This window comes from Nerophis ophidion, linkage group LG15 (genome assembly GCF_033978795.1).
Source record: "Nerophis ophidion isolate RoL-2023_Sa linkage group LG15, RoL_Noph_v1.0, whole genome shotgun sequence".
Taxonomy (NCBI): Eukaryota; Metazoa; Chordata; class Actinopteri; order Syngnathiformes; family Syngnathidae; genus Nerophis; species Nerophis ophidion.
The window spans coordinates 7324496-7339930 of record NC_084625.1 but is presented as its reverse complement, the minus strand read 5'-3'; the positions used below and the strand labels follow the sequence as shown (position 1 = coordinate 7339930).

General features: G+C 42.3%; 1 protein-coding gene across 2 annotated transcripts; it reads left to right on the top strand.

Moving 5' to 3' along the window:
* Nucleotides 1–1044: 1044 nt before the first annotated feature.
* LOC133569184 (uncharacterized) lies at nucleotides 1045–14754 on the top strand. 2 transcript variants are annotated; one of them, XM_061921388.1, is made up of 2 exons: nucleotides 1045–1164; nucleotides 11340–14754. In XM_061921388.1, the coding sequence occupies exon 2, from the start codon at nucleotides 11343–11345 to the stop codon at nucleotides 13062–13064; it is 1722 nt and encodes a 573-aa protein (XP_061777372.1). In that variant the 5' UTR covers nucleotides 1045–1164; nucleotides 11340–11342; the 3' UTR covers nucleotides 13065–14754. The 2 variants fall into 2 exon arrangements, with proteins under 2 accessions (XP_061777372.1, XP_061777371.1); XM_061921387.1 differs by lacking the exon at nucleotides 1045–1164 and adding an exon at nucleotides 1587–1725.
* The last annotated feature ends 681 nt before the right edge of the window (nucleotides 14755–15435 follow it).

The window sequence follows — 15435 nt, the reverse complement described above, 5'->3', positions numbered from 1 at the left end:
TTTAAGAAGCAAAGTAAAAATAATAAATGAATTTATTTAAACAAGTGAAGACCAAGTCTTTAAAATATTTTCTATTTGAGTTTTGTCTCTCTTAGAATTAAAAATGTCGAACAAAGCGAGACCAGCTTGCTAGTAAATAAATACAATTTAAAAAATAGAGGCAGCTCACTGGTAAGTGCTGCTATTTGAGCTATTTTTGGAACAGGCCAACGGGCGACTCATCTGGTCCTTACGGGCTACCTGGTACTGCTCCTCCCTCACGAATGCTGCTGCGTTAACAATTTGTTTTGTTTTCAACCCCTTCTTAACCCTGAACGTACATTGAAAATACACGCAACCCTAACATAAAATGCCGGACATTTGAGGCATTTGAGAAACTCCACCCGGACAACCCCGCAGAAGAGGACATGTCCGGTGAAAAGATGAGGTATAGTCAGTCTATCGTAGTAGCTTGGTCGCTGCTAGCATGCCGTGTGTTGTGCCTCGGTGTGCATTGTTTGCATAATGTGCGGTACGCTACTTAATATGTCCGTATGGAAACTCGTCCGTTACACCTCCGAACCGAACCGAAACGGTTCAATACAAATACACGTAGCGTTACACCCCTAGTAACAACACAATGCAAATGTTGTGTTGTGTGTTCTTCTTGGTCACCAGGCTACCAGGGTGCCAGATGCCCGTCTTCCAAGACATGAGCGGAATAACCAGGAGAAAGTTGGCAGAGTGAAAAGGTATATTTTTCTTTGTGTCTTTAAAAAAACAACTAAAATTCAGAACAAACCTGCTTGTTTGAGTTGGTGAGACACAACGTAAGGTAAGGAGCTGATTGGCTGACATAGAACTGTCAGGCTTTCCCCTTACAGTTTGTCTGTTTTAGTTTTTTCCTCTGCATTTGTCTTTGTTTCCTCTGTGTTTAGTATCTCCTGTCTTTAGTTCCTGTCAAGTGCTCTTATTTTGGTTCAGCTTCCTGTTTGTCTCCCTGTGTGCTGTTGTCACCTCATCTGCGGCTGATTGGCACCTGGCCACACCTGTAGTCAATCAGCCCGCTCCTATTTGTACCCACTTTGTCTTCCAGTCAGTGCTGGCTCATTGTCGTTGCCACATGTCGCGTCAATGTCATTTTCTACTGGTCATTCCTACTGATCCTGTGATTGCAGCGTAGCGGTAAGCTATATTTGGTAAATGTTTATAGCTTACTGTTTTTTGTTCCCTGCTTCCGTTTTGTTTGTTCATAGCCCTTAGTTTGTTATATCCGCCCACGTGCGTGCTTTTTGTTTGTACCCTTTGTTTGTTCTAGTTGTAGTTTTTTAAATTAAACTATGTTTTCCTGCAAAATGCCTCCCTCCTTCTCTGCATCATGGGGTTCAACACCAAATAACCCTGAGAAGAACAGACAGGTGAGGCCTAAAGCTATAGAAAATAACTGATGCTGTTAAGAGCCACTATTCAACAAAGTACACACGGCAAATCCCAGTAGTCGGACATGAAGTACAGAATGTTTTCATTGATGCAACATATTACACATTTTTCTTTGACGTATCAAATGGTTGGATCTGTAGATACCAGTTTTCAAAAGAAAACATACTATCAACACATACCATTGGCCTTGAAGAACACACACAACTTTGAGGTGGAGCAGGAAGAGATAAATAATCTGACTCAACGTTCTCACCTCACATTCTCAAGTTTCGCAGCTCGGCAACACAAAGCCCGACGACTCCACAGGTGAGTTCATATCAACAACACAGGCTCATATCAAAACGTTTTAACTTAAGTGGTAACATGCGCTTGAACGTTCCTTCCATCAGCGGGGATTGTGGTCTTTGACGTCTTCGTTATTATTCATTTTTATGAAATGATAATAATGAAATAACTTAAAACAATACCAGAAGTACGAGATTGTTGTTTTTTTTTTAAACGTGGTAAAGTACAAGCCATCCTGTTGATGATAGTTTAGAAATAAAAATAATTTAAAGTTCTTGTATAGCTGTGTTGGCCCTGTGATGAGGTGGCGACTTGTCCAGGGTGAACCCCGCCTTCCGTCCGAATGCAGCTGAGACGACCCCAAATGGGACAAGCGGTAGAAAATCGCTGACTGGATGTATACCTTGTATTGAAATGCAACACCTGAAAAATGATGGAATCAGCAGACTTGGAAGATGTCGATTCAGTTGTTCACATTTTTAGAAAAATAGCAGACATGACATCAAAACTATAATCGTTTCAAATAGCAACTTCTTGGCTTTACGAATCACGAAAAGAAATCTAGAAAATGAATTGTGGTAGTCCGTAACAGAAATATGGAATCACTAAATCTGAGGGAAAATACATGGAATCAAAAAAAATAACAGTACAACACTACACTAGTACTTTTTTGCACCACCTCTGGCTTTTATAACAGCTTGCAGTCTGAGGCACGGACTCAACGAGTGACAAACAGTACTTTTCATCAAGCTTGCTCCTACTGTCTATATTTAAATCCCAGACGGTGACTCCAGTTTCCTCCCATTTGTCCTTCGTTTTCTAGTTATCTGCCTTGACTCTTTGATGTTGTCCTTGGTCTACCAGTACGCTTGTCTTTTACAACCTTCCCCGTTGTTTGTACTTGGTCCACATTTTAGACTGTGAACCATCAACATCTCTGGCAATATTGCGTGATGATTTACCTTTTTGGAGAAGTTTGATCATTCTCTCCTTTGATGCGCATGACATCTCTCGTGTCGAAACTATGATTCATGTCAATCCACTTGGTGCAACAGCTCTCCAAGACGTGAACACTCCCTTTAAACTGCAGACTATCCATCCATCCATCCATTTTCTACCGCTTATTCCCTTTCGGGGTCGCGGGGGGCACTGGCGCCTATCTCAGCTACAATCGGGCGGAAGGCAGGGTACACCCTGGACAAGTCGCCACCTCATCGCAGGGCCAACACAGATAGACAGACAACATTCACACACTAGGGCCAATTTAGTGTTGCCAATCAACCTATCCCCAGGTGCATGTCTTTGGAAGTGGGAGGAAGCCGGAGTACCCGGAGGGAACCCACGCAGTCACGGGGAGAACATGCAAACTCCACACAGAAAGATCCCGAGCCTGGATTTGAACCCAGGACTGCAGGAACTTCGTATTGTGAGGCAGACGCACTAACCCCTCTGCCACCGTGAAGCCCAACTGCAGACTAATGAACAGGTTTAATCAGCCGCGGGTGTTAAATCATCCAGTCTGTGGTGCCCTCAGGTGGTCAGGGGGAGAGTTCCACAGACTGGGAGCGGCGAAGCAGAAAGTTCCGAGCTTTGTCCTCGGAGGTTGGAGGAGGTTAGCCTCACTATTAAGGCGGCATTAAAATGTGCACACAGTGAATTCCTGTTCAGTGCAAAGTAGGCTTCAAAATAAAAGCATAGCGGCACAAACTTGCATTCTACTACAACTACTAACACAATTCAAAATCTTCCTAAGTTTTTTTTCCCTGATGAGCAGAAGGAAAATGTGTGTACATGACATGCAGATGAAGGGATGCATGTCATCACACATTCACCAAGTAGGGAGGCAATTTATTTTGACGCTACTTGACTTGAAGCGTGGGTTGTGATATGCTCAGTGGTGGATCATGCCTACGTCGTTGCAAAGATGCACATTTTACGTGAAAATACTCCCAGGTGGACTTTAGACACAACTTGTCAGCAGCTTTTCAGAAAATAAAGCACACAAACTTTGAGGGTTCCATTCTGACAATTCAACGGCATTAAAATCATGTATTAGGATTCATCACAATTCAAAAGTGGGATTCATTTCATTTGGCACGGTTGGGAGAGAGGTTCCTGGTTCGATCCTGACCTTCTACCAACCCTGTCACGTCTGTTGTGTCCTTGAGCAAGACACTACACCCTTGCTCCTGATGGGTCCTGGTTAGGGCCTTGCATGGCCATCAGTGTGTGAATGTGTGTGTGAATGGGTGAATGTGGAAGTAGTGTCAAAGCGCTTTGAGTACCTTGAAGGTAGAAAAGCGCTATACGAGTATAACCCATTTACCATTTAACTTTGGGAATGAAAATGTGCAGGGTGATTTTATATTTTTTCCTCAGAATAGTGATTCCATATTTGTGTCACCCCAATGAAAAATGAAACTGTTGCTGACTACCACAGTTTAATTTTTTGATTAAACTGAATGACCAACACGCCGGATTGTAGTCAGCTGGAGGCGTGTCTTAATGAAATTAAACAATGGATGTCCGCCAACTTTTTGCAACTCTACGCCAAATAAACGGAAATGCTGATTATCGGTCCTGCCTGACACCGACCTCTATTTAATAATACAACTCTAACATTTGACAACCAAACAATTAAACAAGGTGACTCGGTAAAGAATCTGGGTATTATCTTCGACCCAACTCTCTCCTTTGAGTCACACATTAAAAGCGTTACTAAAACGGCCTTCTTTCATCTCCGTAATATCGCTAAAATTCGCTCTATTTTGTCCACTAAAGACGCTGAGATCATTATCCATGCGTTTGTTACGTCTCGCCTCGACTACTGTAACATATTATTTTCGGGTCTCCCCATGTCTAGCATTAAAAGATTACAGTTGGTACAAAATGCGGCTGCTAGACTTTTGACAAGAACAAGAAAGTTTGATCACATTACGCCTGTACTGGCTCACCTGCACTGGCTTCCTGTGCACTTAAGATGTGACTTTAAGGTTTTACTACTTACGTATAAAATACTACACGGTCTAGCTCCATCCTATCTTGCCGATTGTATTGTACCATATGTCCCGGTGAGAAATCTGCGTTCAAAGGACTCCGGCTTATTAGTGATTCCCAAAGCCCAAAAAAAGTCTGCGGACTATAGAGCGTTTTCCGTTCGGGCTCCAGTACTCTGGAATGCCCTCCCGGTAACAGTTCCAGATGCCACCTCAGTAGAAGCATTTAAGTCTCACCTTAAAACTCATTTGTATACTCTAGCCTTTAAATAGACTCCCTTTTTAGACCAGTTGATCTGCCGTTTCTTTTCTTTTTCTCCTATGTCCCTTGTGGAGGGGGTCCGGTCCGATCCGGTGGCCATGTACTGCTTGCCTGTGTATCGGCTGGGGACATCTCTGCGCTGCTGATCCGCCTCCGCTTGGGATGTTTTCCTGCTGGCTCCGCTGTGAACGGGACTCTCGCTGCTGTGTTGGATCCGCTTTGGACTGGACTCTCGCGACTGTGTTTGATCCATTATGGATTGAACTTTCACAGTATCATGTTGGACCCGCTCGACATCCATTGCTTTCCTCCTCTCCAAGGTTTCTCATAGTCATTCACATTGACATCCCCACTGGGTGTGAGTTTTCCTTGCCCTTATGTGGGCCTACCGAGGATGTCGTAGTGGTTTGTGCAGCCCTTTGAGACACTAGTGATTTAGGGCTATGTAAGTAAACGATTGATTGATTGATTTGTTTCTGATCCCTAAAGCCAAAAAGTTGCCGTTTGAAATGACAATAGTTGGTAGGTAGTTAGGTAGGTAAGTCCTTATTGTCATTGCACAAGTACAACAAATCTTTCTTTTCAGCCCAAACTCATTCAGGATTAGACGAACAGTGTACAGCAGGGGTCACCAATGCGGTGCCCGCGGGCACCAGGTCGCCCGTAAGGACCAGATGAGTCGCCCGCTGGCCTGTTCTAAAAATAGCAGCACTTACCAGTGAGCTGCCTCTATTTTTTAAAATTTTATTTATTTACTAGCAAGCTGGTCTCGCTTTGCTCGACATTTTTAATTCTAAGAGAGACAAAAATTAAATAGAATATGAAAATACAAGAAAATATTTTAAAGACTTGGTCTTCACTTGTTTAAATAAATTCATTTATTTTTTTACTTTGCTTCTTATAACTTTCAGAAAGACAATTTTAGAGAATACAACCTTAAAAATGATTTTAGGATTTTCAAACACATATACCTTTTTACCTTTTAAATTCCTTCCTCTTCTTTCCTGACGATTTAAATCAATGTTCAAGTAAATTTATTTTTTGTATTGTAAAGAATAATAAATACATTTTAATTTAATTCTTCATTTTAGCTTCTGTTTTTTCGACAAAGAATATTTGTGAAATATTTCTTCAAACTTGTTATGATTAAAATTAAAATTAATTATTCTGGAAAATCTAGAAAATCTGTAGAATCAAATTTAAATCTTATTTCAAAATCTTTTGAATGTCTTTTAAAAGTTTTGGTCTGGAAAATCTAGAAGAAATAATGATTTGTCTTTGTTAGAAATATAGCTTGGTCCAATTTGTTATATATTCTAACAAAGTGCAGATTGGATTTTAACCTATTTAAAACATGTCATCAAAATTCTAAAATTAATCTTATTCGGGAAAAATTACTAATGATGTCCCATAAATTATTATTATTTTTTTTTTTTCAAAAATTCGAATTAGCTAGTTTTTCTCTTTTTTTTTGGTTGAATTTTGAATTTTAAAGAGTCCAAATTGAAGATAAAATTTAATTTTCATTTTTTTCATTATTTATTCTCTACAAAAAACCTTCCGTAAAAGGAAAAAAAATGTACCATGGAATGACAGACAGAAATACCCATTTTTTAAAATATATAGATTTATTTATTAAGATAAATTGAGCAAATTGGCAATTTCTAGCAATTTATTTAAGTGTGTATCAAACTGCTAGCCCTTCGCATTAATCAGTACCCAAGAAGTACCTCTTGGTTTCCAAAAGGTTGGTGACCCCTGGTATACAGGGTAACAGAACAAGAACGCTGAATGCTCGCCACGAGGCGCCCCTTAAAAGATGAGCAAAAGGTAAACGCTGGGGAAGGATGAGTAACAAAATACAATCCAAACTGGGTTCTTAAGGGGGTCCAGTTTGGAGTGGGGAAAAAAACCTCCACAGCAAAGCACATATACATATTACAACATACATCTCGAGATATATCTAGCAACAGAGAGGGGGGGAGTGGGGGTCACGGTGGCAGGCTGCAGCTCTGCAGGCACTGCCCATCCGTCCATCACTCCTAAGGGATTTGCGTCAAGGGCGTTGGATGGGGGATGGGCCTTTTTTTTTCAATGTGTGGAACTGTGTGGACTCAAATGGGATTTTGTGACCTAAAGAATTTGCAAAGAAGCCTCACCAAACACGAGCGGTCGGCCGCTCATATTCAAAGCTAGATTGCGCTAAAAACGTTTGGGATGACGAGGATAGACTTGGCTTTGGATGAACAGCGGCGACTCAACATCAGTGTCCACAATGCCAAGGTAAAAGAGAACCGAGAGATTTTAAAAGATGTCATCAATGGCTCCGCTGTGAACGGGACTCTCTATGCTGTGTTGGATCCGCTTTGGACTGGACTCTCGCGGCTGTGTTGGATCCATTGTGGATTGAACTTTCACAGTATCATGTTAGACCCGCTCGACATCCATTGCTTTCCTCCTCTCCAAGGTTCTCATAGTCATTATTGTCACCGACGTCCCACTGGGTGTGAGTTTTCCTTGCCCTTATGTGGGCCTACCGAGGATGTCGTAGTGGTTTGTGCAGCCCTTTGAGACACTAGTGATTTAGGGCTAATAAGTAAACATTGATTGATTTGATCAATGCGACCTGCTCGCTGGCCAAAGATCAGCTCGCATTTCGTGGAAATAATGAGAGTAGGAGCTCTGCTAATCGCGGCAACTATGTTCAACTCTCATAAGACTTTTAAAACTGAAGGATAGCAAGGAGGGCTTTCACCAGAAAGTGACGGATATTTTTATCCAGAAGGACCGGCACATGGACTTCAATTATAAGTTACTTGAGTAACTTTTGGGATAAATTGTACTTCTAAGAGTAGTTTTAATGCAACATACTTTTACTTTTACTTGAGTATATTTATAGAGAAGAAACGCTACTTTCACTCCGCTCCATTTATCTACATTCAGCTCGCTACTCGCTACTGATTTTTATCGATCTGTTAATGCACGCTTTGTTTGTTTTGGTTTGTCGGACAGACCTTCAAAGTAGGATCCATCACATGCCTGCGTTTCACCGATCAAATGCAGTCACTGGTGACGTTTGACTCCGTTTCACCGATCAAATGCAGTCACTGGTGACGTTTGACTCCGTTTCACCTATCAAATGCAGTCACTGGTGACGTTTGACTCCGTTTCACCGATCAAATGCAATTACCGGTGACGTTTGACTCCGTTTCACCAATCAAATGCAGTCACTGGTGACGTTTGACTCCGTTTCCCCGATCAAATGCAGTCACTGGTGACGTTTGACTCCGTTTCACCAATCAAATGCAGTCACTGGTGACGTTTGACTCCGTTTCCCCGATCAAATGCAGTCACCTGTGACGTTTGACTCCGTTTCCCCGATCAAATGCAGTCACTGGTGACGTTTGACTCCGTTTCACCAATCAAATGCAGTCACCTGTGACGTTTGACTCCGTTTCACCAATCAAATGCAGTCACTGGTGACGTTTGACTCCGTTTCACCAATCAAATGCAGTCACTGGTGACGTTTGACTCCGTTTCACCAATCAAATGCAGTCACTGGTGACGTTTGACTCCGTTTCACCAATCAAATGCAGTCACTGGTGACGTTTGACTCCGTTTCACCGATCAAATGCAGTCACTGGTGACGTTTGACTCCGTTTCACCAATCAAATGCAGTCACCGGTGACGTTTGACTCCCGTTTCACCGATCAAATGCAGTCACTGGTGACGTTTGACTCCGTTTCACCAATCAAATAGAGTCACGGGGTCACATGATTAACTGCACTTTTTTTTCTTCTTTTTTAAAAAAAGTTTATTTATAAATGTCAACATTTACAAACAGTTTAAAATAATAATCAAAGTAAGTACTAAAACAGTATTAAAAAGAAACGTACAAAACAGCGCCAGGGGGTTGTTAATTCAAAGTAAGTAAAATAGAATGCAAAAAAAAAAAAAAAAAAAAAAATATATATATATATATATATATATATATATATATGTAAAATAAACAAAGTGCAAAGCCATAGGCTCACTCAATTTCAGTAAATAACTTCAATTTGGAACACAGCATCATCGTTTTCACAGCTTTTTGGTCGTTAAAAGTAAAGTGTTTTAATGTAGAGTTCTAAATCTTTTTTAAAGGCACCAAAAACAGGTCGGATATTGAGAAACTTACATTTCTGAATATAAAACTTAGCCAATAGTATAATGAGGTTGCAAACGTAAAATTCATTTTCAAATTTTTTTTCAACACAGTGTAAAACCAAATATATATTATGTAATATATATTATTGTTTTGGTTGCGTAAGAGATATTCCTGGCTCTGAATTTGTTCATTGCTATTTTTATGTTTTTGTGCATTACTTGTTGCCGTCATCGTTAAACGAACAGGTTACTCATCAGTTACTCAGTACTTGAGTAGTTTTTTCACAACATACTTTTTACTTTTATTCAAGTAAATATTTGGGTGACTACTCCTTACTTTTACTTGAGTAATACATCTCTAAAGTAACAGTACTCTTACTTGAGTACAATATCTGGATACTCTACCCACCTCTGTTTATAAGTAAAAGTAAAACTGTCAGGCTTGTCACTGGCAGTTTGTTTGTGTTTTAGTTTTTCCTCTGTGTGTGTTTAGTATTTCCTGACCTTAGTTCCTGTCAGCACTCTTATTTTGGTTCAGCTTCCTGTTTGCTGTTTTCCCTCAGCTGCGGCTGATTGGCACCTGGCCACACCTGTAATCAGCCCGCTCCTATTCTACCTGTTTTGTTCCTCCAGTCAGTGCTGGATTATTGTCGCTCTTGTGTCGTTGCTACATGTCGTGTCGTGGTTTGGCGATGTCACTTCTTGTCGCTCTTGTCGTATCTTTGCAGCGTAGCGGTAAGCTATATTTCGTGAGCTATTTGTAGCTTACTGGCTTTTGTTCCCTGCTTCCAGTTTTGTTGGTTCTCAGCCTAGTTTGTTATCCGCCCACGTGCGCGCTTTTTGTTTCTACCGTTTGTTTGGTTTTGTTCTAGTATTTTATATCAAATCATGTTTTCCTATCCAATGCCTACCTCCATCTCTGCATCTTGGGGTTTGTCAACAACAAACTTTGACAAAGACGACGATAACATTATATGCCCCAGGTGGAGGAGTTCAAGTACCTAGGAGTCTTGTTCACGAGTGGGGGAAGAGTGGATCGTGAGATCGACAGGCGGATCGGTGCGGCGTCTTCAGTAATGCGGACGTTGTACCGATCCGTTGTGGTGAAGAAGGAGCTGAGCCGGAAGGCAAAGCTCTCAATTTACCGGTCGATCTACGTTCCCATCCTCACCTATGGTCATGAGCTTTGGGTCATGACCGAAAGGATAAGATCACGGGTACAAGCGGCCCAAATGAGTTTCCTCCGCCGGGTGGCGGGTCTCTCCCTTAGAGATAGGGTGAGAAGCTCTGCCATCCGGGAGGAACTCAAAGTAAAGCCGCTGCTCCTCCACATCGAGAGGAGCCAGATGAGGTGGTTCGGGCATCTGGTCAGGATGCCACCCGAACGCCTCCCTAGGGAGGTGTTTAGGGCACGTCCAACCGATAGGAGGCCACGGGGAAGACCCAGGACACGTTGGGAAGACTATGTCTCCCGGCTGGCCTGGGAACGCCTCGGGATCCCCCGGGAAGAGCTAGACGAAGTGGCTGGGGAGAGGGAAGTCTGGGTTTCCCTGCTTAGGCTGTTGCCCCCGCGACCCGACCTCGCATAAGCGGAAGATGATGGATGGATGGAACATTATATGTGTGTTGTTTTTAATGAAATGCACATTTTGTGGGCAACAGTTTGTATGTGTAAAGAATGCAGAAACGAAACATAACCCGTAAATCGCTGCCAATCAAATGGCAAATAATCTGCACAGAGCGCATACTGTATATTTTTAAATCTGACCACACGTCACTGACAACAGGTGTGTGTCCATGAGAGACAAGAAGGGAGTTTGTTGCCGCGCTGTCCTTCGGGAGAGTCTATCTGCTTTTTTGTACGAAATGAAAAACTGAATGAACATCCTTCAAGTCTGCTGGTTGCATCATTTTCCAGGGGTTGTACTAGCCGCTGAAAATGAGTCAACTAGCAGCCATTATTGTGTAAGCAGCCGGCAACACACGTACTAGTGAGATGACTAACTCTTGCCTTCAGTCAAGCGTGGTGGTGGTGGTAGAGAGCATAAGTGCTGCCTGAACTGGGGAGCTGCGGTCGATTGAGGCAAACATGAATTCCAACACGAACTGTAATATTGTGCATGTTCCCGTGCCTCAGGACACTGGGCCACAGGGCAGTTTAGATGATAACATAAAATATGAGGTGTGTCCAAATCTGCGAAGTGCATCTCATTTGGCGGTTTCTGTTTCAGGCGATGGGACAGAGAGATTGGACTGAGATGTCGCACGAGAAGGAAATATGCACCGCAAGCCACCAGGAGTGTTTAGGGGAGAACGAGTCGTCAGAGGCAATTGGTCAAGAAGTGCGGCCAAAGAAGTGTTCTCCTGTGCCGGATGTCACACTTTGCCACGCAAGCCAAATGGGTTTGACCCGGATCAAAACGAAAATAATCCCGTTTTCCAGCTGGCTTAGCAGGGTGCTTAAACATCTGCTGATATGCGTGACCATCCACAAGGAATGGCACTCTGAGCCAGGTACCGATCCAGGAGAGTTTGTTTTCTCAGAACAGATCAACGAACCAGAGCCGCCTGACCCGGCGCCACTTTGCTCCGATCCCCTGCTTGAAATATCCGCCTGCGCCTCAGAATATGTTTCCCTGCCTTCTCCACACAACGTCTTCACACACGAGGTCCAGGTGGAAAGTCTGCCAGTGGAGCAGACCTCAATGACCTACAGCGTTACAGGCTATCCTCACGTGGGCTACTCGGTCCATAATCAATCCAGAAGACCCGCCTGCCTCTTGCCTCGTTCTCACAGCACCTCTGTGCTCAGACCAGAGAAGAGCAAAAGCTTGACCCGATCGGCCAGCTTGATCGACATGTTCCTCAAGGACTTTGAGCACTTTACGCCTGACGTCACCGTGGGGGGAAAGAGGGAAACCTACCGGCTGCAGTGCTTCAGGGCCGGCAGGTACCAGTGCACAGTGACGGGCTTGGTGTTTCACATGGATGGAGAGGGGGATGTGCGTTATGGGGTCATCCCATGGGACCTAAGCCTACTGGCCCAGCACCACAAGAAACCCGCAGGACCGCTTTTTGACATCCAGTGTGACAAGCCGTCCATGCGGCAGCTTCACCTGCCGCATTGTGAGATCCCATCCATGGGCGGGTGCAGCCGTTTGCTAGTGGCTCACGTGAGTGGCGAGGGCATGGAGGTAGTCACCCCTCAGAAGACCACCGACACTCACGTCATCGCCAACATCCCAGGCTTCTCGGCTTTTGGGCTCATGAGAAGTGAAGATACGCTTCGCCTCCCGATCCGTGCGCTGGTGCTGGTCTTCCTCATTTCCGAACCCCCGTCCGTCTTAAATGTGTTGTTAGTGTCAGACAACGAGGTGGTGGATGAAGTGATCCGTGTTCGCAGCAGACGCAATCCCAACGAGGCCTTTGTCAACACCATCTCAGGATGCACCCTAGTCCCGGAGCAGCGGTACGTGCTGACCAGCCCGCTAGGAGACATGCTGCGAATTCAACCAAGTAGCGCCGCTTTTTGCGACGATCTTCGCAGGAACTTCATGAATTCATTCCAAGTACTTGGAACAGACAACATGGACACGATTAATCTGGCTCTGAGGGAGTATGACAACCCCCAAGGCCACGTCTGGTACGCCGAGGTTCCTTTGAGGCACGCGGTCCAGCACCACTACGGTTTTACCGTTGAAGACCTGAGAAACGCTTGGTCCGGCTTCGTCCACCGAGTATCACGGCCGGTCCTTGGGACTCTGGTGGACCGTCTGTTTCAGGAAAAATTCCTAAGCGCAAGTGAAAGAGACCAAATGGACCAAGAATGCGACAAAAGGCGGAAGGCCCGTGCCGTCTTAAAAAAAATGATTAACCTCAACCAACAGGCTCGTGAACGCTTCGTCACTTTACTTCGTGAAGAAGATCCTCATTTGGCGGCTACTCTTGGCTGGTGAGGGCCGGACTCATACATTTTGGTGTTTCCTTAAATCAGCCACAAGCATGGCATCTTAAACTCGGAAGAAGAGTGAACACGTTGTCTGGACTGTGTGATGACGTGAGAGCAGGGCGTCTGCGGAACAAAAACTGCTACTAAATACAATTTGCATTGACGTTCTATTCTTGGATGTTCTCAGGACTCGGAGGCTCTGGATAAAATCGGATTATGTCCAATTTATTGGGATTATATTGTCAAAGTCATCCTTGAAGTACTCAAACTTCTATTTTATACGTATAGTCAATTTGTTATGTAAGATGCTATATTTTTTTAAATATATTTTTGCATCATTAAAACATGTATTTATATATATATATATATATATATATATATATATATATTATATATATATACACAAACGTGTATGTGTGTATGAATTATATATTTTACTGTTATATTTTTATTCCAATTGTTGCTTTTTATTTGTATTCTTATTGTAATTTTTCTCTATTTTGTTTCCATTTAAACCCCCATTATTAACTTTTTACTTTTTTTAATTGATCAAACTCTGTACACTGCTGCTGGAAGTTAAATTTTCCTGAAAGAACTCTCCTGAAGGAATCAATGAAGTTCTATCCATCCATCTATCTATCTATCTATCTATCTATCTGTGTATATATATGTATAAATATATATATGTGTATATATATATATATGTGTATATCTATGTATATATATATATATATATATATGTGTATATATATATATATATATATATATTGCCCTGATTGCCTTCTCAACGGAGGGTGCTTACAGACATCAGTCGTTTACCAAGCAAAGGTAACACGCAAGGACATTAACACATCCGACACGTACGTAGGATTAAACAAAGGAGCGTTCAAAACAAGATGGAAGAATCACAACGCCTCCTTTAGAAACCAGACTTTGCGGAATTCTACAGAACTCAGCAAACACATTTGGAACCTCAAAGACAATAATGTTGAATATTCAATAACATGGTAAATTCTTGCATCCAGCACACCTTACAACAGTGGTAATAAAAGATGCAACCTATGCTTAAAAGAGAAACTGTTTATTATATATCATCCAGATCTATCATCTCTCAATAAGCGCAGCGAAATCATTTCAACATGCCGCCACAGACTGACACACCTCCTAGGTAACACATGAGCCAATCACCACGCCCCTACACCTGTCTGTACCCACCCACTCTGTGCCCTACATATATACATATATATATATATATATATATATATATATATATATATATATATATATATATCGGTCCTCAGCATTATTCTTCCTCCAAACACGACAAGTTGAGTTTATACCAAATTGGATACATGGATGATACAGCAGAGGATTGGGAGAATGTCATGTGGTCAGATGAAACCAAAATAGAACTTTTTGTCATAAACTCAACTCGTCGTGTTTGGAGGAAGAAGAATACTGAGTTGCATCCCAAGAACACCACACCTACTGTGAAGCATGGGGGTGGAAACATCATGCTTTGGGGCTGTTTTTCTGCTAAGGGGACAGGACGATTGATCCGTGTTAAGGAAAGAATGAATGGGGCCATGTATCGTGAGATTTTGAGCCAAAACCTCCTTCCATCAGTGAGAGCTTTGAATGGTTGAACAAATACTTATTTTCCACCATAATTTACAAATAAATTGTGACAATGTGAATTCCTGGATTTTTTTCCCCACATTCTGTCTCTCACAGTTGAAGTGTACCTATGATGAAAATTACAGACCTCTGTCATCATTTTAAGTGGGAGAACTTTCACAATCGATGGCTGACTAAATACTTTTTTGCCCCACTGTACATATATGAATATATATGTATTTTTGTATACATATATGTATGTATGTATATATATGTATATACATCTATGTATGTATGTATATATGTATGTGTAACCCATATTTAAAATACCCAGTAAACACATGCATACAGTGCAAATACTTTTATTTTGGAGGGTTACTTCCTGCCCCAAAATGGTGCTCGCTTCCTTTTAAGGAATTGCTGCGTACTTCACTAGACCCTCCTGTCTGCTGTGGCTGTGGTTGCTATGAGACGAGCTGGAGAAAAAAATCTTCTCATCCCCACACTTTGCAAACTTCATAATTACGTGAGTCTTTTGCCACGGCATGATCAACGGAATGTCAAAATCACAATCATGTGCCATGTCGCCAATATTATGTTTGCTATTTCCCCACACAGCCAAAAAGTTCGATTAACAATCAGGCCGTGCAGGTGTGTTTTGCCCTCGATTACTCAGGTAATTACCTTTTATTTTCTTATGATCATCCAGCTGATTTATAGGCAACAATTTAGTCTAGCAAAGTGGCAAAGGGATTTTCAAT

Bases quoted from the DNA above. Each gene is read 5' to 3' on its own strand.
- LOC133569184 (XM_061921388.1), top strand. From the start codon at position 11,343: ATGGGACAGAGAGATTGGACTGAGATGTCGCACGAGAAGGAAATATGC.